The following is a 25,000-nucleotide window of genomic DNA, read 5'->3' as shown; positions in this document are numbered from 1 at the left end:
TTCATAGCTTGATCATGTTGGCATAGTACGTACAACAGCTGTTACTTTAGGCAGGGATAGCTTCCAACAGGGATGGGTAAAGGTAAAACAATAAGCGAGGATTAAGTCTGTATAAGTTTCTCTTTTTATATACATTTCAACGTTCATTGCTCATGTTTAAACGGTTACCTTCTGTAATTTGGAAAAACACATATTAAAAAATTTGGCCAGAAAACTCGTCCTTCAAATCTCAATCGACAAAAATTCTCAAACCTGAGGTCTCGAAAGGTCCCAGGATTGAGAGTTGTTTTTTTTTTTTTTTTTTTTTTGCCAACAAGAGGGTCATTTAAATCGATCGATATTTAGACGGAGTTTTCTGGCCAAATTTTTGATTATGTGTTTTTTCCAGAGTATTAAAAATCTAAATTGGCTTGTCCTAGTCCGGTCTTTGTTGATCATAAAAGAAAATGACAAATTATAACCCATATTGACTATTATACTTTTGTCTTGATTTTGTCCTTTCCATTTTTTTTCCTTGTTTTTGTTTGCCATATTATTTGCCATATTATTTTACTTTCTTGTAGAAATAAGTAACAAGGGGGAGCAGACAGGAAAAATAAATTAGGCATTTTTCCTTTGTAATAACTGGATTGTCTACCTTCTTCCTCTTTTTTTTCTAGCAAGGAACGATGTACTGTGAAAGACGCCAATGCCCTGATATAAGGTGTCCTCCTTCAGACAGGATATTTCCTAAAGGAGAATGTTGCCCTAGATGCAAGCAGCGGCCATCATGTGTTTCTGATGGAAAGGTTTACCAGGTAATTAGGAATTTTTTAAAAATTGAGACACATACTGCTTCAAAATGACATCGTGTCTACATGTTTTTGTTTTTGTTTTTTAAAAAAGAAGTGAGCACAACGTCCAGTTAAGGGGTCTTCTGAAGTCAAATTCTCAATGGTCTTCTGAAGTCAAACTCACAATGGTCTTCTGAAGTCAAATTCTCAATGGTCTTCTGAAGTCAAATTCTCAATGGTCTTTTGAAGTCAAATTCTCAATGGTCTTCTGAAGTCAAACTCTCAATGGTTTTCTGAAGTCAAACTCTCAATGGTCTTCTGAAGTCAAACTCTCAATGGTCTTCTGAAGTCAAACTCTCAATTGTCTTCTGAAGTCAAACTCTCAATGGTCTTCTGATGTCAAACTCTCAATGGTCTTCTGAAGTCAAATTCTCAATCTACTTAAAAGGGCTTATTTCAAATTTAAACAATGTTTAAGACATGCAACTCTCAAGAATATTAACACCAAATTTTTGACGACGTCATTGAGCACCAAGACATATAATAATAGACTTTTTATGCACAATTTTCGGACATTCATAATTATCTAGGCTATATCTATTTGATTTTTTCCCGCGGTTTACATTGCTACAGTTAATCTTCTTGCTATTATAATATCATGTCATTATGGAACCGAATAATTTTCATCAATTTCATTTTGTACAAAGTCGCCTGCTGGGCGCATTTTGTGTAACAGAGCTCTCATAGACATCCGTCACTACTTGTATTTTTCTTTTCATGACATTAATACTTTAAACTAATGTTGGTAAACTGTCTAAACCAAGGAATTATAGTACATAAATTTGGTTCAACCTTTCATTTGTTGAGCTTTAGTATTTTTTATCTTTATTTGTGGGTCTGGGTTAGGTTTGCTTTTATTTTCATTTTTATTTTGTGGTTTGTTTATTTCTTCCTTCTTTTCCTTTTATTTCTCTTTTTGTTTGTTATCTTTAGAAAACATTTTTATATTGTGTTGAAAACAATAAATATCCAATTTTGTAAGAAAGCAGCTCTGCTTTCGATGATATGTCACACTGTTATATATTATATATATATATATATATATATATATATATATATATTATATATATTATATATATATTTTATATATATGCTTATAATTACAGTAAAGCTTTTCAATGATAAAATTTGACCGTCAATAATATTGCCCACCCCTCCCCCCTTCCTCTTCTTTCCCGTGATCTTTTTCAGCATGGCAAGAGATGGACAGGTCACCATTGTGTCGATTGTTTGTGTGACAATGGAAAGAAATGGTGCCAGCCTGTAAGATGTCATAAGATTGAGACGTGTCCTCTGGTAAGGAATCACTGATATTAATTGCTTTCGTATATTGAGAATAAATACAATATAACACAGGAATGATGACAATAATAATAATATAACCATATAAAATATATACATTATTTTTTCACGAATACACCATTCAGCATGCACTTCACAATGCATCGTTAATTTACTCCCATTGTGAGCCAAATTTCCATTTAATGAAACATAACCTTCATGCTTAGCGTCCTTTTTCACACTAACAGTCAATTACGATATCTGTCACTGTTTAGTCCAACATATCTTTCACATTTGAGTCGCTAGATGAAAAGATAGTTTGAATAAAAGATGGTGAGTTAGTTCTGTGAGATAGGAAATTATGTAAGGGGCGAGGAGAGAAAAATGATTAGGGGAAAGTAGGAAATAGAGCGACCCCCGTGAGCATGCGAGCGAGAAGGGAATGAGAGAGAGAGAGAGAGAGAGAGAGAGAGAGAGAGAGAGAGAGAGAGAGAGGCGATGAAAAAATAGAGAATGAGAGAGATGGCCGGTGAGGGCGGAGGTGTGCGAGTATGTGTGTTGGGGGGGGGGGGGGGGGAGGGGGAGTAATTACAATGACAACACGAAACTATTTGGCCTTTTTGTCTACCCTGTTTTATTACATTAGTACATTGAAAAAATTCATTCTTTTTTCCCCACCTCTAATCCTGCACCCCTACCCCCCCCCCCCCCCCCCCCCCCCCCCCCAACTTCCTCCACCTCACCTCCATCCCTTTTCCCTACATGATATCATTCACCGCAGGGCCATAAGATGACAAAAAAAGCAGGAGAGTGCTGCAAAAAGTGCATTAAAGGTAATCAATACAACTGTTGTCATCATCATCATCATCATCATCATCATCATCATCATCATCATCATCATCATCATCATCATCATCATCATCATAATCATCATTATCATCATCTTCACCATCCTATTGTGTTGCAGCTGGTCAGTTTATAAAGCGGTTTGAGCACGGTTAGTAGATATTGCGCTATATAAAAGCTCAATTTAAAAAAAATATCATATATCGATTATATTTTGTATAACATTGCACAAAAACTAATATTCATTATTTTAAAAATATATTTTCTTTTCTTTTTGTAACAGAGGAAAAGACATGCAGTGTCACTGGCACGGATTTTGACACTTTTAAAACGTTTGATGGACTTCGATACAAGATGCCAGGGTCTTGCAAGTATACGCTGCTGAAGGACTGTTACCAACACCAAGTGGACATCAAGATACGCTATAGACAAAAGGAACAAGAGCCTCGAGCCTCAATCAGCTACGTGTCCATCCTGCTAGGAACAAACCGTGTTAAACTCTACAGAAACTTTAAAGTCAGAGTGAACAGAACCAAACTGACCAGTAACAGATTTTCCAAATCTGGAACAGTCTATGTGCGAATTGGGTTTCCACATGTCATAGTTTTCGACAGGAAGACGGGAGTTCGAGTAATATGGAATATGAACTCTAGCTTGAAAGTCAAAATTGATCGACGGTTCCGTAAATCTGGAAGACTTTGCGGGTTGTGTGGAAATTTCAACGGATATAAACAAGATGATTTAGTCAACCAGAAAGGGATATTATTGAAGACTCAGAAAGAAATGTCGTCTGCGTGGTCAAGACGAAAGTCGTGCAGAGCTAGCAAAACTAAGAAAGACTACGCAACGCAGCCAATTAATGATATTCCAAGAATAAATACGATTTCATTAAATCGACCGGAAAATGGAACAAAAATGGATGCAGATATTTTGAATTGATGAAAGCGTTAATTTTAAAGGATTAAGAGATTCAGTTGACAAATTAATTTGCGACTTGCCAAAGTAATAGAGTAGCATGGATTTAAAAAATAAAAACTACGGAATTTGACATGAACCAGAAAAGAAAAGAAAGACAAAATCGATAAAACATTGTACATTGTTTTATGAGTCACGAGAGAGGAGGTTTCTTTTCCCATAGTCACAGCCTTGCACTGCAAATATTGGACTGTTGATTTTGTTTTCATTTATGCATGCAAAATATCGTTCTTTTCCATGCAATATAAATCGATATTCATGGCCAAGAACTACACACCCTTTTCTGAGACATTCGCAATACAGATTCAACACACACGACTCAGTACACCACTCACTCATGACAGATGGAGATCACCTCAAAGTGGAGTAAAATGTCCTAAATTTAATTATCCCAGATACTAAATCGCTCCAGGTGCCCATTACTGACGATTCTATCTTTATTCCTCTATATCCTTAATGTGTCCTTCCTTGGTCCTGGATGCGTTATGGATTGAGGCTATAAAGTTTTGCCTTGGCCCTGCTTGACATCCTTCGTTTTAATTAAAACAGTGAAAAGGAATTACCTTGGGTAAAAGATGGTATTTCAAAACAAACAAATCTGGCCATGCCAAAGTAACCTTATTTAACCCGCATCCTGCCTATTGAACCGACGTGTACCTATTTGCAGGTCTGATAACCCAAATTGTTATGGTCTCATTGTTGCAATGGAAAATAATATCAAACCAAACCAAACTATTCTCCGTTACAACAATGTTAAAACAAGCCCATAATTACGTCGGATTATCAGATCTGCAAACAAGTTCACTTCGTAGTGATCTCAAAATGGATTTTTTTTTCTTTTTGTCAATTATCTAAACAGTTTTTTTCTTCTTTCTTTTTTTTTTTTTTTTTGGTGGGGGGGGGGGGGTTCTGGTTTGTTTGTTTTTTTGGGGGATTTTTTTGGGTTTTTTTTTCAGATGATCCTGATAATCCTGTTTTTACAACAGACTCGTAATACACAAACTGAATGTGAAGAACTTGAATGTGTAAATTATTCTATGTGCGGGAAACAACTTACTGGAGGTTTACATTCTTACGGACTTAAACAGAAATGGACAGAAAGATATGAAATACTCAGAAGCTTAATTTTATTTATTCACTTACTACCTTGCTTGCTTACTTACTTACTTACTTACTTACTTACTTACTTACTTACTTACTTACTTACTTACCTATTTATATGAACAGCAAGAAACCATCTTTGCCTGAAAAAAAAATTAAAAAAAGAAAAACCTTGGGTATAAAAGTCTTTCTTTGTTGTACATACTGTAAATAGTGTACCTAATTGTATATGTATAATATCAAAACGACAATCATGTTTCATTAAATTATCATAAGATTATGCCTATCAAGTCTTTGTTCTCAATTACTTTATAACTCGTCCACTTTTAACCTGACTACCTCTGCAGTTGTATTTTTGTGTCATTAATTTAGTTGTACTCGGTTTCAGATGCCAATGAAGACGCAATGGTGTTGATCGTTGGAGTATAATCCTTCTTTTATCACCACCACCACCATCATCATGATCATCATCATCATGATGATCATCATCATCACCACAAAAACCTCCACCATCTTCGTCATTGAGGTACTTGTTGCTGGGTGGGGTTCCTGACCTCCCATAGTAGGCAGGAAGGTACACACTGTGTCTTCTATCCTCTTATATCTGTTTTCCAACATTCTTTCTGTCTTTATCTTAGAATGAGATTACTTGGTTTTGTCCTGGCCCTGGTCGGAGTCCTAGCTGGGAGGGAAACAGTCAAATGCATATTTATTGTTTTGGGAGATGATATTTTTATCCTTGTAAATCAGCTCTCTGTTATGTATTATTATATTTGTTATTTTGAATGTATAATGTAAGCATTTGAGTGTATTCCTCTTTGTTGGATTTTGTGCTTGTGTCCGGATGAGAATTATAGGTGATCTCAAACTAAGTACATTGATGGTTTGCTCTTGGAATCTACATCAGATCCCTATTTGTTCCCAGTTCCACTACGTCTTACTTTTTCTTGGGTGCTTTAATTGTAATTCTAGAACTTTTTTACTATCCCATTTTCTTCCTTTTCTACTGGCGCTGATATAACCTAAATATGTTGCAAGCGCCGTAAAACCCTTGAAAGCAAACAAACAAACAATCTTCGTCATTCGCTTCTTTTTCATGAGCTTACCACTAATTCTGCCGTACTCTGGAAGAACCCAATATTTTAAATTTTGGCCTGAAAACTCGTCCTTTAAATATCGATCGATTTAAATGACCCTCATGTTGGCAAAAAAGCTCTCAAACCTGGGACTAAAGTTGTTAAAATTGTCCTCCATTTGGTCTTTCCTCTCAATTGGTCTCTTGTTTTATCAAAGCAAAGTGAGTTCAATTCGCTCGTTTTTAGTTGCTGAACAGAACAGGAACAGAACGCAAACGTTTTATCTCGGAATTAAACTTCTTTCAGGTTCCTACCAACAAAGTGAATCAACACACGGAGTTTCTTTGTTATTGTTTTTAGAACACTTTTGGACGATCAGTTCTCACTAAAACAATTAATGTTTGAATAGCAATATGAAAGTTTTAGGTTACACGTAGTTTTGTTTGCTGGTTTGTTTCATGTGGTCGTTGTGAATAAATCACAGAAATGCATAGCGTCAAAGACACACTGGTTATTCACAAACAGAAGACGAAAATGAATGCACACATTTACAGCCTAACCCAATACAAATTTGTTCTAGTCTTGTTGCGTAAATGATGGAAATACTCAATACTCTCAAGCCAATGTATATATACTCATTCACAACAAGGATAAATAGGCCTATAAATAGAACGAAGTTGACGTCACTCAGGTCTTTGTTATTGTTTTTTTTTTTTTTGCTATCCACCTTTATAAGTAATTCTCACTAAACTGTATTAACCAAGGTTACAAATAGTTTTGTGTGTTGGCCCGTTATATTTCCGGGTGGCAATGTTGTGAGCTTCTTAGCCAAGCGCATACCATCTATAGTCGCTCTCGGTTATCATGACTACAAAAAGGCCTCCAGCCATGGAAAGGTTTTCTGTCTCTTGATGGGCCATAAATTACAGTATTTTTAAAAGAAATAATGATACAAAAACTCAGCCTACGATTATATTTAAAAAACCTGAAATATCCATATCGCACAATTTCCATTAAACGTGCTAAATGCGCTTTACAAGGGGTCCCAATCCAACAGCAAGACTTAACATGTATGACGAGACATGACGCCTGTTAGGCCATATTATATTTTAATTTCAACAGTGACAGCGCTGTTATATGACGGCCAGGAACTCAGAGTGCGATGAGAGGATGAGGGTAAAGAGCCTTTTCCAAGGACCGAACTGTGCACCACTCTCGAAGACGAGTACCATGCCTCTAGACCACACAATAATATGAAGAACGAAATGTTTGTTTGCCGTGTAAAATTGTACCCCCCCCCCCCCCTTATTTTTTTTTTTTTTTTATTTTTCTTTAATTTCACACACCACTACACCACAACCACCACCACTTACAGAGTTTGAGAGCATTTCCATTCCAACAATAAGTCTATACTCATTTGTTTTATCGGACCTGCAAATTAATACACGTCGCCTCAGCTGCTCAACCCTATTGGTTATCCCGGATTGAGGTCCATTATAATTTATCAAACAATAGATTTGTATGGGGGACGAAACACCTTGATTCCATTTAAGACCTTACATTGATTAGTTACACAGAGAGTTTTGAAGATGTGGATTAGATCAATCTCTGAAAGATATTTCTACCCTATCAGGAATTTAATGTAACCTTAATCACATCCTTTAACATGATTTGTGTCTTTGTAGTAGATTTAAATATTCTTAATAAAATAGAATTTTGATGAAGAGCTTGAATGCCAGATTGATTTTTCCAAAAATGCCAAACTTGTTGAAAAATGCAACGGGGTCTTTAAAAATATAATTAATGCTTTTCCAGCATCACTTTATGGCCCAAATGCGCATAACATTGAAAATGAATTTTTAATTTTATTATCCCACTCCCATGAGTAGCGTCTTGATTTAATTTTATAAAATGTCATCTCTTCTTGTCAGTGCAAGGATAAACATTTGTGAACTTTTGTTAATTTGTTTATGAAATTAAGTGGTTTGCAAAAGGAATGCTGAAAGACCAAGCACAATTTAACATTGCCAAGTTCTTCTTCTTCAAGTACCAAGTCTGTCCAGACATCGGTGATCATTGTACGTCATTTATCTCTCTCATCAGATAACCTCAAACAAATATTACTCTTTCTTGGTCTACCTTTTAATCTTTTTACCTTCTATCTTTCCTATGAGAGCAAGATGTTCAATACATTTATAATGTCGATTTAGGTGAACTAAAAATTGCATTTGTCTTTTTCTTATTGTACAAATTAGTAACCTTTTAGTTTCAGCTTGCTCTAATACTTCTTCATTAGTTTTCTTCTCTGTATATGAGATTCTTAAATCCTTCTAAGAAACCGCATCCCTGCTATGTCTTCTGTAATTCTGTAATTGCCAAGTTATTGGGGATTAAACTTAAATTGGCAATCTCAATCATAAATCAGCCAAAACTAACTTCAAACATTAAAGACTGTGAAAAGCAAGAAACGATAACTCTTGCAACACAGCAACGTTTATAGCAACGGACTAATCACCTATTAGTGTTTTAAAACAAATATTCCGCAGAGTTTCGAAATTTTCCTAATAAATTCCGAGTTGCTCAGTTGTCATAAACCAATAAAGTGGCTATATTTTGTTATTTTAAAAGTTCGTCTTCGTTATTAAGTAAGAAGTGGCTTATTTGAAGTAGATATATTAATTTCCTAGCGGTGTTGACGAATAACAAATATTCTTACGCCAATCAGAGAGCACCGTGTTTGGATCCAGAAACGGTTGTTGATAAATTTATTGAATATTTCAATGCAGAGGGTCTCTACTCGCTTTGATCAATCATGGAAAGACATATTACAGATCGAGTAGATTTTTCCAACTTTGGTGTCCCAAGCTGGAGAATTGAACAGCGCTATAACACTGGAGTTTTGATTGGCAACTGGGCAGAAGAAAGACAGAAAGTAAGTGTGACAGAGTCGAAGAGTGACCAGTCGAAGTCTAGTTTGTTCCTTTAATTTTATGTTTTCAAAAGCATTTTCTCTTGGCAGTCGGGCAACAGAACTCGTGTTTAAATATGCGAATAATATAACAATAGAATGTAAAAATCATTTTTAAAAAAAATCGCATGCCATTACTTTTAGTTGAAAGTAGTAGAGTAGAGAAGTGGAGGGGGCTTTAACTTAGGAAAAGGCTATTCGGACCCGAGTCTGAATTGCTTCCCGTGGCAATTCGGACTCGAGCCTAAACCATGACGTAACTATAGCACTAGTCGGCCATGGTCTAAACTAAATAGAACTCCGTGGCTAACCAGGGTCGAGTCTGAATAACTCCATGGCTCTTCGATTCGGAATACTGCAATGCAATGCGCCCGAATGATGAACTTATCAATAGTATCATTAGTGAAACTCTCAGTTACTATTCCGTTTGCAGCTATAGAAACCGTATTGGTCTTCCTAAACACACACACACACTCATGAGTATCTCTAATTCATTAAAAACAGAATAATCACACACACACACACACACTACACACCCCCCCCCCAACAACCATTTCAACAACCCAAGAGCCAGCGGCTTTTTCTCTGATCATTTTCTCTCCGTATTCAATCAGTGCTTATTTTATGGCACCTAGTCCAGTATTATCTAATAATATTAGTATTAGACAGTACTCTGCACCTACCCCAGTGGCGGGACTCTATTGCATGGCTTGCTGCCAAGAATCGCCTCTATTTCTATATTTAGAAATAAAACAGCATAAATTTTTTTAATTAAAAAAGAATTAAGATACTGTCTTTTGTCAAAGCCCGACCTATACCGCCTTTTAAATAAAACGCTCAATGCCCAAAGTCATATTATTCTCCTTTCTCTGCACTTTTCGCGGCCGCAAATAGCAAAATATATAATGTAGAGATATGTCCTGCATGTATCTTTTGCAACACGCTCATGGCAAATCAAATAAATCTTCCCATCTTTACACAAAGACACTCTTTTTTTATCTATGCGAGGGCAAATTGATTGTTAACGTTAATAATAGCGACTACAATTGTAATCTCCCAAAGACCACGAATATATAGATCTATGTTTTGTTTTTTAAGGCGCTTGCAACACATTTAGGTCATATCAGCGCCAGGAAAAATGGAGAAATTGGATAGCAAAAAGTTCTAGAATTACAATTAAAAAGTACAGGCAGCCCTTACCGTTTTCTAATTAAAAAGTTCCCAAGAAAAGGTAAGACAAAGGGGAATAATAGATCACCGCTTTTGAAGGTATAGCCATCTTCGGGGAGTTCTAAAACGTGACTTGCTCGCTCACTCGCCCTCCTACCGACTGACAACTGAGAACGAGCAGCTTCCCCTCACCTTACCACGCTTCACTTTCGAGCCAGATTCCACTTCCGACACTTCCTATGATTGCGCAGGCGCATTGTGTCAGGAGTCCGAATTGCCACGGGAAGCAATTCAGACTCGGGTCCGAATTGCCACTTCGTTTAACTTAACCCTGAGGCTGAGGTCAGCTCCATTCATATAAATTTCAATGTAAGACAAATTGAAGGGAGGCCTTCCAGTTTCTGACAGTGAAGGGTAAATGTCCCATAAGAAAAAAATACAAAAAAAAAAAGATCCCCCATCCTTTATATTGATATAAGGCTGCAGCTATATTCGGACTCGACTGTGAATAGTCTCCCGTGGCTATTCGGACTCAAATTCCAATGCACATGTGCAATCAACCGATTATTCGGACTTAGTCTGAGTAGTTTTCCATGGCAGTACAGTTTTTGCTTGTTTATTTGTTGTTGTTTTGTTTTTGTTTTTGTTTTTTTGTTTTTTGTTGTTTTTTTTTTGTTTTTTTTTAAATATTTTATTTATTGATAATTGCATAAAATTAATGTAAATCAAAATTACGATTTTAGTAACTATCAACAGGTATTCTAAACCCGCTTTATTTGACGAGAAAGACAAAATCATGGATCATTTGGAAGTCCAGATAGAGAATTTAAAAAGAAAAGAGCCAGTCCAATTAACAGTGGTATAATTGAAAAGCTTTTCTAACAACATAACACGATGTCCGAATAAAATCAGGACAAAAATAAATAATTATACAATTACATATTTTGATAGTGTGAGACAGGCAACAATCCCTCAGCAGTCCAAAGAAGGGGTATAAGCTGAGACAGTGTGATATGGGTGAGCTCTTTTTCTAGTTCTTTATCATTCCCACCCTCTGTCTACTGCCCACATTGTGTCATCCTCCCCTCTGTATGCGCAAGAACATTAGAGTTTGAGTCCGAATAACCACGGGAGACTATTCAGACTCGAGTCCGAATTGCCCTTTCGTTGATATAAATAAGATAATAATGATAAATAATAATATAATAATAAACAAAATGAAGCCAGTGTCAGGAACTTGTGGAAAAGCAGTCCAAAAATATGAATCTGACACTGACGTGAATCGTTGTGCTGGAAAATACTGATTGACCTGGTCTGGACCCATCATTATGGCCATTGTGTTCAGGATAGGAAAGCGTTACTTTTAAAAGGAAAATTGAATAATTTAGTTCACAATAAAAAAGATAATTATGTTCCTTTAATTTAAAGGCCAGCAGCGTCTGGACTGTTTGACCCGCCTATTTCAAAACGATTTGGCATGGTAGTGAGAAAATATGCTAAAACAAACTTGGAAGTGAGTGACTAACGACAATGAATAATGATAATAATAATAATAATAATAATAATAATAATAATAATAATAATGTTGATTGATATCTATATGAAACGATTGGAAATATATATTTGTTATACAGCCTTTCTACAATGATGGAATTGTAAAATCCAATGCATTTTTAAAATATTCCCATTCATCTGCATGTAGGGCTATAAAAGGTATTGTTGAGGGAATTCAACTAATGAAAGTGGAGTGGGGAAAAAATTGATAGCGACTGATTGTATGCGGTTTGATTCTCTTGCCAACCAAAACCTAATGTTTTTCAATAAAAACTAGTTATACCATTTTAAAGGGGAAGTATTGAAGTGTGTTCACGAGCAATTTTTTTAGTTATGGGCCTGTTATAAGAAAAACAATTGAACAGTTCTCAAACCTGAGTCGACGATCTGTAAAAGAACAAAGGTACATTTTAAGTGGTCTATGAGCCTCCTAGAATCTGACTTGAGCAATGTAATTTCTGCTAACAGGACCTTAGTGTGTATCCCATTCTTATATAATGGAACATCATTCATTTTGCGAGTGCCCGAAATATAGCCCCATGTCACATTATTGAGGGGTGTTAGATCTTTAATTTCCATGCCATCGTTCAAGTTCTGTGACGATATGCCAAAAATAATGATTCATACAAGTTCTAGAGGTATTTTTCTTCCATGACACATGAATGAGTAAGGAACAATGAGTTATTGAAGTAAATCAATAGCCTATAACATTGTGTGCATGCAAATCTCAAGCAAAGTTTTTAAAATCTTGCCATCTATGTTAAAATTATGCTAAATACTGAGCTTATAGCACTCTAAATAACAATTAGGTAACCTCCAGGATCAAATTTTTTTAAAAAGCTTTAAAGCAATTCATGATACAAAGGCTTTAACTAGTAGTATCGAATGGCTACACCTCTATTTTGAATCTTTCAATCCATTCTTCAAATTCTTTTCCTGCCTTATAGGCTGTCTCGTAGCCTCCTAATAGGCTTGTCATTGGGCAGTGGATGACGATGTGGTCCATTTCTCAGGGCCTCCTTGGCAATGACGGCATGCATCTGATTCTCTCAGATTCCATCTATGCATGTTAGCTGCGGTTCAGCCATGTCCTGTCAAAATGCGGTTGGAGGTGACCCAGCATTTTCGGCTATTGCAGAGAAAGCCAGGTGTACTTTCTGTTGGGTCAGTTATGATGTCGCCTCCCCTGGGGCTGTTTTGGTTCCACATCGACATCCATTCCTCTTTCACGTTGAAATGAGGCTTTAACTGCATTTTTCTAAGGCACATAGAGTCTCGAATTTATGACCAATTTTTCCATTCTACTGATGAAGGCATTGTAATCTGTCTTTATATAAGCAGTGTCATCTTGAGATTTCAAAATTATATTAAATTTACTCGCAATTGATAGAATCAACGTATCAAAAACAAAATCATGAAAAATAGCAATAGCCTTTGAAAAAAATAGACTTCGAGGACTGCCTTCTTGAACAAAAATTGGATGAAGTCAAATCTTCTAGATAATTTATACTATTGTTACCCATAACCTTAAATGGAAATCAGATATCTTAAAAATGACATCAAAGACAAACAAAACAAGAGTTTTTTTTAATATGAAACCTGTATGGCGTCCCTGTCAAAACTCAACAACTTACTTACAAAACTAGTTAGGATCATCCTCAAATGTGCAACAAAACGGATGTCAACAGGATCAAAATGATACAAAATAGATCTGCAAGGAGAGTGACTAAGAAATACTCTCTTTACAAATGTGAAACAAAATTCACAGAAAGCTTAGACTGAAAAAAAATGTAACATTATCATGAAAGAAACAAGATATGCCCTTTCCATAAAATTAATACAGGCAACAACAGATTAAACTTCCAAGTTAAATAAAACTGAAAAACAGACCAACAAGAGGACACGACAACAAATTGTCAATTCAAACATCAATAACAGACGCTTGCCTACACCCTTCCTTTACCCAAGGATTGATAGAAACTTAATACATATTTACAGAAATCTTAGAAATGTGGTCAAAAATACAAAATAATGAAATGATTATTCTGTATTTGAAATATGTCTTGTGCATGCGTCTTGAAATTCATAATTGTGAACTGTAGTCTGGATCCTCTATTTAAAAGGCTACTACAAAAACCACAAAGAAGAAAAGATAAAAAAAAAGAAAAGAAAAAAACTTACTGGATTCCTGAGGTTCCAATTTTAATTAATCTGTCATTATTGTGGATCTACAGTGAATGTAGTTAAAAAGGACTAGCAAATTGTAAGACAGCAATTTAGCATGGACCATTAATATTTGGCACTTTTATAAATATTTATTATCATCATCTTTATCAGCAATATTACTTTTATCACTGCTGATTTTTATTTTTCAAATCAAATTTCAGGCAGCAGCATTTGCATTTGACCTGTTATGTTATCATCGAGACCCATACGTATGCTGAAAAAGTTTATAAGTAAAAAATAGAAAGGAAAATAACAAAGTACAGTTGTACAGTTAGAGCCGATACATGGAATGCTGATAAATCAGAACAACCACTTAATCAGAGCAATTTATCTGTGACAGAAATTTTCTGTATAATTTATACGGGTCAATCAGAATGCAGGCCTATTAATAGGAATGATTCTTGAAGTTTCATTAAAAGATGTTTTTGCTCTTTATAAGTTTAATCAAAATAACAGTAATGGTATTATTGCATGTTCACAGTCAACACTATTTTCTGTGTTTTTCAACATTATGTAAACAAACAGTAATCCAATATAAAAGATTAAATAAACACAGATAATGAAAAGACCTGCATGGAATTCCAAACAACAGTGAATTGTTTCACTTATAGATAACCAAAAATCGTATAATCCTGATAGCTATTGTGACTGGCAGGCAAATAGTGGTAACATTCAGTTTATAAGTAGTAATCATAATCTGTTATTGGAATGATTTGGTGTGACCAACTTACACTCAGTCTAGGATATCATGGAGGTGACACTGAACTTTGAATCTAAAGATCCAATTATAAAACTATAAATGATTTCATTTTAAATAGTAAATGAAATGAAGTTTACAAACATGTGAATGTATTAATTCTTATAAAGTTACCTTAAAACGGAGTTGCCTTCATTAGATTCATTACTGACATGATACCAAATTGACAATGGTTAACTTAGGTTAGCTGATTTTTATGTAGATTTTCAATGTGAATGTAGTAAATTATTTGATTGGAATAGAAATATATTTTATTTAAAAATTATTCTGTTGTAAAAATTTCATTTTCAGTTCCCTCAAGACAAGTACAAACATAACACAACCAACCGACTGGACTTTAGACACTTCAAAGGAGCTCATCCAGATGTGAATATCAGACGGAAGGCCAAGTTAGGCAGTGAGGGTATTCCTGCAGAAATGCTTTTCCGTCACCATGGAGAGCACTACGATAACATGTGTATTTCTCTATACGATGAGAACTACAACGGTCGTTGGAGGGAGAAGAACATGCCTCCACTGAGGGACTGGGACAGTCAAAGCCTTCGATGGCTGCCTGAAAGAACAGATCATCCACTGAAAGGTAGTGATACTTGAAGCATAATTTTAGATTTTATGTATGGACTTATCTATGCATATATGACAGGTTTGCTAGACTTGATTAGGTGGGAGAGGCCAAATTTATAATAAAAGCCAGGATTAATTTTACCACTGATAAATAATAAAGCATTGAAAAAAAAAGCTTTTTTCGCTGCTTCATAAATGAATAAAAAATAAAATTCCCTTTACTCATCCCATAGGGGAAATTTGTCTCTAGGGTCTATTCCAAGGGAAGAGTGGAATAACACAGGCATCAGCCGCAGTGCAGCTCAGCAAATTGAGTTAGGGCAAGGTGACTTGCTGAAGGCCGCACAGTGCAGCGGCAGTTGATCAGTACCTTTCGGGTACGAAGCAAAGACCATACCGCTGAGCCACACTGCCCCCTCCACCGAGTTAGTTGTTTGAGGAAACTGCAAAACCAATGCAGAATGAACTTGTCTAGTTTTCAATGTACTTATATGTAATCAAGTCAAAGTATACAGATCACAGTAATGTACGTTGAAGATAGACAATAGAAATGATGAACAGTCTAACTGACTTCATTGTTGTTTTTTTAGGGGGTCCCAAAAGCTAAGTGGGTGGAGCACTCTCTTTACACCCAAATGGATCGAGATCGATCCCGGGTGAAGTTGAGATTTTTTCCGACCTCGCTGTCCACCAAGCAATGAGTGGGTAGTTAGTCTGTTGATCTGGTGGAAAGTTCTTTGCGATATACTAACATCCTATCAAAAGGGTATCAAGCAGTTACTATTGTCTGTTTCAGGCTATAGAAACCAAGATAAACTCGGGCTCCATGAGCCTTTTGGCTCTAAAAAACTAATTTTTTTGTGTGTGTTTAGTTAGATCGTAGATCTAGTATTATATCTTGGCAGTGTTTTGTAATTTTTGAAGGTCATCTGAGGTTTTTTAAAGTTCATTTTCACTCTAAGTGAGTCTTTGTTTAGAATTACAGTGGTCAGTGGTCTTCCTCTGAATAGCTTTCCGTGCTTCGATGACATATGTAGGCACAGCTTTACTTACTGAGAATTCTGTTTCTTCTCAAAATGTGTAGGAAAAGGTGCTACTGATTTTCTAGAAAGCGATTGGATAGTGGCTTTTCCTGGGCATCATGTGCTATGCAGAGAAATGTCTGTAGTCTGGTAATTTTCCCCCATCTTTGTCATTGAACGACACAATAATGCAATACATGTACTTTATTTATTTATGAAATTTGACACCTCGGCATCTTTATAAAAACTTAATTTTATTGAGCTTTTATATAATGCAGTATTCACTAAACATGCTCAAAGCACTTTACAAAGGTTCCCTGATCAACAGCAACACGTGCCTACATACGTCATCGAAACACAGAAAATCAGAGCTTTTATATAACGCAATATCCACTAAACGTGCTCAATGCACCTTGCAAAGGGTCCCTGACCAACAGCAACACGTAACATGCAAAATGAAACATATTAGGCAATACTACAATTTTTTTTCCTACAAAGACAGCGCTGTTAACTGTCAGATACTCATTTTACACCCGAGTATGGTATGAGAATGTGAGTAAAGAGCCTTTTCCAAGGATTCAGCTATGCACCGAGCTAGACTTGAACCCAACACCATCTGATCCGAAAGCAAGCCTCATACCACAAGACCATATAGTCGATTGGTTTCAGTTTCAATGTTGCTGCCACTAGTTTTCCAGGCACTAGTACAGAAAGGCTATATAGATTGTAGCTTGAACCACATGTATTTTATTATTATTATTATTATTATTATTATTATTATTATTATAACAAGTATAAATCAACGTTCGTTCCATCAGCAATAAAAATGTTGAATATTTCATATGGTACAGCAAAACCAAGGATTGATGCGTTGACTGATTGACTGATTAATTTGTTTAATGTTAGGCTAGATGAAGTGACCAATTGATAATGATGATAATATTTGGTGTTGAATTGCCAAGAATGTAACGAATTGAAAATGAAATGAAAATGTTAATGTTGTGTATGTCGCATGCGTGAAAGAAAGAGAGGAAGAGAGAGAAAGAGAGAGAGAGAGAGAGAGAGAGAGAGAGAGAGAGAGAGAGAGAGAGCGAGAGAGAGAGAGAGAGAGAGAGAGAGAGAGAATGGGTAGGAGTGAGGTGTCTGTTCAATGTTATAGTTATCATATAACGTTATGACAAGTGTAACTAAATGACAAATTGCCATATTTGTGGACAATAAAGATCTATTATTATTATTATTATTATTATTATTATTATTATTATTATTATTATTATTATTATTATTATTATATTATTATTATTATTATTATTATTATTATTATTATTATTATTATTTATTATTATTATTATTATTATTATTATTATTATTATTACTATTTATTATTATTTTTTTTTTTAATTATTATTATTAATTATTATTATTATCATTATTATTATTATTATTATTATTATTATTATTATTATTATTATTATTATATTATTATTATTCAATTATTTGTATTCTGTTTAATTTTTTGAAAATAAAGTTTTTCTACTTTTCTTTTGATTTTCTACTTAAATCTGACTTTACTTGAGGATGATTCCAAGTGTAATTGTTTCATTTTTATCAATCATGCAAATAATGAATCAATTGTATCCTCGACAGGTACCCCAACAAACTTTGGTCTCAAGGAAACGAAAGAATCTGAAAGAGCAGAGCGGTTTAAAGATCTTTACTATCCCGAATTGGCATCGACGTATCAGACTTCTTACATCGAGAATCCAGCAGATGCCATGAAGTTTTCTCGCTATGCAACCCCCAAACACCTATCCACAAACCTTCTGCCTTGTAACAAAGTCAACAACAACCTTCACCTCCGAGGCAAACAGACTTTGAGACTTCCAGAGATTATGCCACAAGAGCTAACTAATCCATCAGTGTAATTCCAATTTATATAGCTTTATATAATTTTTTTACGACTGTTTATTCTATATGGTTATATCGATTAAATTGTGATACAGCATTAAGTGGTCTGAGACAACTAAACTTGCCTCTATTTTAAATGAAGTAAACAAATCCATCTGTTTTTTTTTCAGGAAAAATTTGATCCTTTTCTTTTTCTAACCCTCATTGAATTTTTCATCATTTGTCGATGGTTTCATTGATATTCAACATGCCTTGAAATTTAAAGTTATGAGGGATGTGTAGTTTTTTTTTTTTAATTTTCACTTTCATATTTTCACAGTTCAACCAACGGCATGAAAACGAGTCGTATAAAGGAGAGCCACTTTTATAACTAAGTAATGCAATATGATTTACCCATTACAAGAACTATCATAAAGTATTTTGATGAGTTTATATTATGATATGGAATCCATGAGCATGGAACTTTGTTGACTAATTTGAACAGGAGGCTTGACTTAATGCAAACCCATTTGTATTATTTATGTAAAATAAGAAGCTATTGTGTGCAAGAGTGTCCGAATGTGTGTGAGAAAAGTTTACATCTCTCAGTATTTTCCACAATAAAGTAAAGTACATACAAAGCAATTTATTTTTTAAATTCAAATTTATTTCTTATAATAAGGAATACATTCCTTAGAGTACTTGTTGCTATTTCAAAGATATCCTTTTTAGATGAGAAATTGCGGTATTGTAAAGAAAATGTGATATGAACTAAAATTGTTTATATGCTTTTATATTGATTTACAAAATGCTTTTGTATATGAAAATGAATTTGGATTAAAACTCATTCTTTATGAGAATAATTTTTAAAGTATCAAATCCTTTATTCTGTTTTGTTCAAGACAGTTGTGTTTATTGTAATCAGGTTCCAAAATACTTGCTCTATGAGTTCTTCTGACCTCTCATTTTGGGCAGAGAGGCCACTTGCTGTATCCTCTATCTCCCATATGTTTTCCTTTTCCATGTTACTCACTGTCTTTGTTCTGGATTGAGATTGCTCAGCTTTTTTTCCTAGTCCAGACGGGTATTCTTAGCTTGGAGGGAGACAGTCAAATATATGGTACCTTTTTTAAGAGATGGTAGTTTTTTTTTGTCATTGTTCATCATCTCTCTGTTAAGAACTGTTATAGATTTAGGTTTAAATATAGTGTACTTTATATGATAAGCAATATGAATGTATCATTCATTGCAGGATTATTTGCTTGTGCCTGGGTGGGACTTTAGATAATGTCAAAATATGCACAGTGGTGGATTGCTCGTGGAATCTTCTGTACACTATTTTACCAGTCCCCTTTGTCTTGCTTTGTCTTTGGCGCTTTTACCTTCAGATCTACAACTTTTTCCTCTATAGTCTTCCCTCTTACTGGCACTTCAAGGACGTAATAACGTCGCAAGCGCCTCAAACCCCCTAAAAAAACAGACATTCTAAATACATGTACACACAAATTGACTGTGTTTCTGAAACTGTCTTGTTGATTTTACTAAAACTTATCAGAATTTCTCAGTACAGACTAGGTAAAGTGTGAAATAAAGCTGCTTGAAGATTTAAAAAGTAAAAACAATGATTAGTTTATAGTTTTACTCCAGTTTATGAATAGTATCAACCATGCGAACATTTCGAGTTTTCCCTTTCTCAATAGACAGGACGGTCAATTAGACCTCTCATGCTCTCAGTGAGGTCACTTGCTGTGCCTTCTATACCTCAATATTTGTTTTACCGTTCCATGTTGCTCTCTGTTTTTGTTCTGTTTTGAGATCGCTCGGGTTTTTCCTAGTTCTGGCAATGATCCTTCAATGTGAGTTAGACAGTAAAATGTATAATGTACTCTTTTTAGAGAGATGTTTTTACTGTCAATTCTGGGTGGGGATCCTGACCTCCCATAGTGGGCAGGGATGTACATGCTGTGTCTTCTATCCCCCCATTCCCGTTTTCCAATTGTTTCCTGTCATTGTCTTGGAATGAAATTACTTAGTTTTGTCCTGACCCTGGCCGGAGTTCCTTGGCTGGGAGGGAAACAGTCGAATGTAGAGTTATAGTTTTGGGAGATGATATTTTTTTCATTGTAAATCATCTCTCTGTTATGCATTGTATTATGTTTAGTTTACATATTATATTATATGATTTGTAAACATTTGAGTGTTTTCCTCTTTGTTCGGACCTGTGCTTGTGTCTGGATGAGACTTTTAGATGATCTCAAACTAAGTACTTTGACGATGTGCTCTTGGAATCTACATCTGTTCCCTGTTTGAACCAATTCCCCTTTGTCTCACCTTTTCTTTTGTGCTTTAATTGTAATTCTAGAACTTTTTACTATCCCATTTTCTTCCTTTTTACTGGCGCTTATATGACCTAAATGTGTTGCAAGCGCCGTAAAACCCTTAAAAACAAACAAAACAATTACTATCAATCATCTCTCTTTTATGTAATTATACAACTATTAGTTATTACATCCTTCCTAGCAAGATCATTGGCTTGTGCCTGGATGGGACTTTAGGTAATGTCCATATACGCACATCGGTGGATTGCTCCAGAAATCTTCTGTTTCCTGTTTGGACCAGTCCCCTTTGTCTAGCGTTTTCTTTTGGTGCTTTTTACTTCTGATCCTCTATCACCAACTTTGTACTTTGAAGTGCTTTATATGAGTTTCAACCCAACAGCAACATTAAGGATAAGGCATGTGAGACACTATAACATTTTTTTGTACAGAGTCCTCTGGTTGTCTTGGAAGTGCTTTACAGGAGTTCCAAGCCAATCAGAAAGATCTAACATGGAGAATGAAACATGTGAGACACTATAATAATTTTGTCCTTGTGCAGAGATAACATTGTTACCTGCCAGGTACTTATTTTACCCCTGAGTATCTTGAAAAGTTATGAGTAAAGAGCATTTTTCAAGGACTTAAATTTGAACCGTCTAAAGCATGACTTGAATCAGGGACTCACGGGTCACAATGTGGATGTCAATGTAATACATTGTGACCATAAAGCCGGATATAAAAAAAGGCTTTTGATTGCGAAACATGTAAGTACTTTTAAATTATACACTGTTGATGTTATGAATTTAGCTTAAAAAAGACATCACAACACCCGCCAGCTGGATTTAACGTACCAACACAAAACTATGTAGCCTAAGACTATTAACTTAGCGATAGAATTTAGTGAGAACTAATCATAAAAAATGGCTGGCTAAAAATTATTACAAAGAACTGGTTGACGTCACTTTCGTTCCTTCTATCAGAGTGCTCTTGCATTGCAATCTACTTCTACTCTTGATTTGCTTTTTGGTTTGTTTTTTTTGGGTTTTTTTTTTTGGGGGGGGGGGTGTTTTTTTTCGGATGGGGGTTCTTTTGGGTTTTTTAAAATTCATTTTTTAAAACTAGTAATACCCTTTACATTTATTTATCCTGGGTGTCTTTAAGCTTGGACAAATTCTATGTCTCCATTCGTATTACTTTTTGTTGGAAATCAATCTCTCTGATGATATGGCCTAAAAGTGTCGGGAGCGCTGTACCCGCCTGTTGCAGATGCTTTTTTGATAATAGAAATCCCCAATTTTAAGAAAAGTCATTAAACGTTAAGGACACCAACTACACCTATCAAATAAACAAACTGCTGGGTAGGTTTTTGTTTTGTTTATTTTTGTTTGTTTGTTAGTTCTTTTATTTTACCTCCCATAATGGTCAAGAGATCGCTGCTTTCTGAGTTTGCTTTCAAATTCTGTCTTTGTCGTAGAATGAGATTACTTAGTTTTGTCCTGCCCCTAGTCGGAGTCCTTGGTTGGGAGGGAAACTCTCAACTGTATAGTTACACTATGGTTTTGAGAGATTATATTTTTTCCTTGTAAATTCTCTCTTTATTATTTAGTGTTACATTTTTTTTTTTTTGGAATATATTATGGTTTGGGAACATTTTAGTGCATTCCTCTAAGTGGGATCTTGTGCATGCGATACGCTGAATACCAAAATCCACTCCAGTGAGGAGTGAACCAGAGACTATGGGAAGTGGAAACCAGTGGGGAGTGAACCGGAAACTATGGGAGGTCGTTACCAGTGGGGAGTGAACCCAGAACTGTGTGACATGGACACCAAGTGGGAGTGAACCAGAGACGATGGGGGCAGGGCACCAGTGGGCATTGAACTGGAGACTATGGGAGGTGAATACCAGTGGGGAGTGAACCCAGAACTATATAAGGGGGGCACCAATGGAGATTGAACCAGAGACTAAGGGAGGTGGGCACCAGTGGGGATTGAACCAGAGACAATGGGAGGCGGGAACCGGAGGATGATAATGTTTCTGTTCACTGTGTCCCCATTGGTGCCCACCTCCCATAGTCTCTGATTATTGATTTATTATTGTCTTTTGATTTAATCATTTTTCGATAGAGAGGGCCAACTAACACTCGGTGTGTGTGTGTGTGGGGGGGGGGGGGGGGTTGAATCAGCTGTTTTTGATTGATCTTGTCTAGTAATCATAAAAACTGTGGTTTTTAAAAAATGTCAAAATACCTGTTTAGGCAACAATAATATGTTTTATGAATCCATCAACTTAGGGATTATGATCATAATACCATCACCATGTCCACATTTTTACATGAAATTCACCAACTTCTTTGGTAGGGTTTTTGTGATCAATAATACAAAGGCTTAAACTATTTGATTGCAGCAAGTAAACAGAAATTGAATCAAGTGGTTGGCATAGTCCATGCTTGAATCTTTAAGGTTTTTGTAACTCCAAAAACAAAGAAATAAACAATTTTAGGCCTGCATTGTTTCCTTATATTATATATATTATATATATATTAATAATAAAAATAAATAAAAATTTTATATATTATTATATATATATATATAAGTATCAATCCACTGTTTAGGTGACCACTGTGAAATGCACCAATTGGAGGACCAAGCATATGTCTTGTTCAAATTGATTAAACTGTTCAATCTTTGTTCAGATGAGTATAGTTTGGTGCCCTACAATGATTTATGAACATAATTCTGATGCTTGATGATCACAATGGTATATAGAAAATTACTCGGTCCCCCTACTGTTTTACTAAGTGTTTCTGCTGCTTTAAGGAGACATTTGGTAAAAACATGTTTTTAGGGAGACCACATTAAAAACTTCTTTTAGGGAGCCCGGTATATGTTTATATATGTGTATACCTAAGAGTGCATTTTCAAGTGAGCTACCACCAAATTTACTAAAACAAAGTAAGTCCTTAAGAGCTTCAAGGCCATAGTGTCGAAACTTATCCCAGTGTGCGTAGAGTGAATTGGCCGAGCAATGCATTTACTAACTTATCCCTCCGAATGGGGCGCTCAGGGAAATAACCTGGGCTCAAACACGGCAAAAAATTTCCAAGTTGCTCCGTGCGCCATTGTTTTTGCAGTCCCCGACCCCTTTAGAAGCCTGACGACCAGGTTAAGAACAGATATAGAAGGGACGAGGCAGAGGAGTTGATTTGTTGTTGTTGTATACCACTGAATGGACTTGGTTTGTTTTGTTTTTAAGGGTTTTACGGCGCTTGCAACACATTAAGGTCATCTCAGCGCCAGTAAAAAGGAAGAAAATGGGATAGTAAAAAGTTTTGGAACTACAATTAGAGCACCCAAGACAAAGTAAGTCTTAATCAGGACAAACTTGCAAATCTTCAGCAAGAATAAGACTCAACTTTTGATTTTGTTACTCAAGTGAAATATTATATCCACAACCAGCATTGTATAGTCCATGGTAAGATAGAACCGAATGGGCACGGGGGGAAAAGCCATTCCATTATATATAGTATGCGCTTGGCTAAGAAACTCACAAGATTGCCATCCGGAAGTATAACGGACCAACACACAAAACTATGTGTAACCTTAAAGTGTATAGTCTGGTTAATACCGTTTAGTGAGAATTACTCATAATCGTGGATGGTAAAAATCAATAACAAAGACCTGAGTTACGTCAACTTCGATCTATCTTTAGACAGGTTTTTGTCATTGATGTTGTTGAGGTCTATAATTGACGTTAAGCGGAGGTTGGCGTTTGGGAAATCTTTTGAGACCGTTGTTGAGTGCCCAGATGACTGGGCGTCCATTGGGTTCAGGTCCAAATTGGTGAAGTAAAATAACATAGATTGATTTGCTGGTATTTCAGAATCTCGTTTCAGGATGTGTCCATACAGACTTCACCTGGTTTTAAGTATTGAAGAGAGATCAGTGTTTTGTTACACTCTTGGTACAGTGTTTTTAGGGTTGTTTTTTTTTTTTTTTTTTTGTTTTTTTTTTGGTAGGTATTTGATTCCTCGAACTGTTCTAAGCTGTTTAAGATGGAAGGTGTCGTAGTAGTAGTCACGATTATGAAGATGATGATGATAATGATGCTCATGATGACGACGACGACGACGACGATGATGATGATGATGATGATGATGATGATGATGATATATAATTTTTACTTATTATAATATTATGGGGAAATAATGATAGTAGTTCCAGTAATAGTGACAATGGCGATAAATATCTTAACAGTGATAATAATATGAATGTTGCTGATATTATAATATTTCATACATACATATATTATATGCATACACACACACACACACAAACACATGCACACACATACATATATATATATATATATATATATATATATATATATATATAATATATTATATATATATATATGTTGTGTGT

The 25,000-nt window shown here is 35.4% G+C and overlaps 2 protein-coding genes across 2 annotated transcripts in view; both read left to right on the top strand.

Annotated features, from left to right (window-relative positions):
- LOC144970383 (BMP-binding endothelial regulator protein-like) overlaps nucleotides 1–4,975 on the top strand; it is a 20,218-nt gene extending 15,243 nt beyond the window's left edge. The window contains exons 10-13 of the mRNA XM_078909960.1: nucleotides 660–797; nucleotides 2,025–2,129; nucleotides 2,896–2,947; nucleotides 3,244–4,975. Of these exons, the coding sequence (XP_078766086.1) occupies nucleotides 660–797; nucleotides 2,025–2,129; nucleotides 2,896–2,947; nucleotides 3,244–3,899 (951 nt within the window). The 3' untranslated portion in view covers nucleotides 3,900–4,975. The remainder of the gene's footprint in view (nucleotides 1–659; nucleotides 798–2,024; nucleotides 2,130–2,895; nucleotides 2,948–3,243) is intronic.
- Nucleotides 4,976–8,604: 3,629 nt separating this feature from the next.
- Nucleotides 8,605–19,132, top strand: LOC144970382 (cilia- and flagella-associated protein 107-like). Its single transcript, XM_078909959.1, has 3 exons — nucleotides 8,605–9,044; nucleotides 15,079–15,367; nucleotides 18,021–19,132. Exons 1-3 carry the CDS (start codon nucleotides 8,925–8,927, stop codon nucleotides 18,296–18,298), a joined length of 687 nt encoding a protein of 228 aa, XP_078766085.1. The 5' UTR covers nucleotides 8,605–8,924; the 3' UTR covers nucleotides 18,299–19,132.
- Nucleotides 19,133–25,000: the final 5,868 nt, after the last annotated feature.

The sequence above is a fragment of the Berghia stephanieae genome, chromosome 4 (genome assembly GCF_034508935.2).
Source record: "Berghia stephanieae isolate SIO BIC M18660-M18661 chromosome 4, UCSD_Bste_1.3, whole genome shotgun sequence".
Taxonomy (NCBI): domain Eukaryota; kingdom Metazoa; phylum Mollusca; class Gastropoda; order Nudibranchia; family Aeolidiidae; genus Berghia; species Berghia stephanieae.
This window is presented reverse-complemented; position numbering and strand designations above follow the sequence as displayed.

What these genes read in the sequence shown, in the direction of transcription:
- LOC144970382 (XM_078909959.1), top strand. Translation starts at nt 8,925, where the DNA reads ATGGAAAGACATATTACAGATCGAGTAGATTTTTCCAACTTTGGTGTC. An exon ending in GGGCAGAAGAAAGACAGAAA is followed by an intron (nt 9,045 to 15,078) that starts GTAAGTGTGACA and finishes TTTCATTTTCAG; the next exon opens with TTCCCTCAAGACAAGTACAA. An exon ending in AACAGATCATCCACTGAAAG is followed by an intron (nt 15,368 to 18,020) that starts GTAGTGATACTT and finishes TATCCTCGACAG; the next exon opens with GTACCCCAACAAACTTTGGT.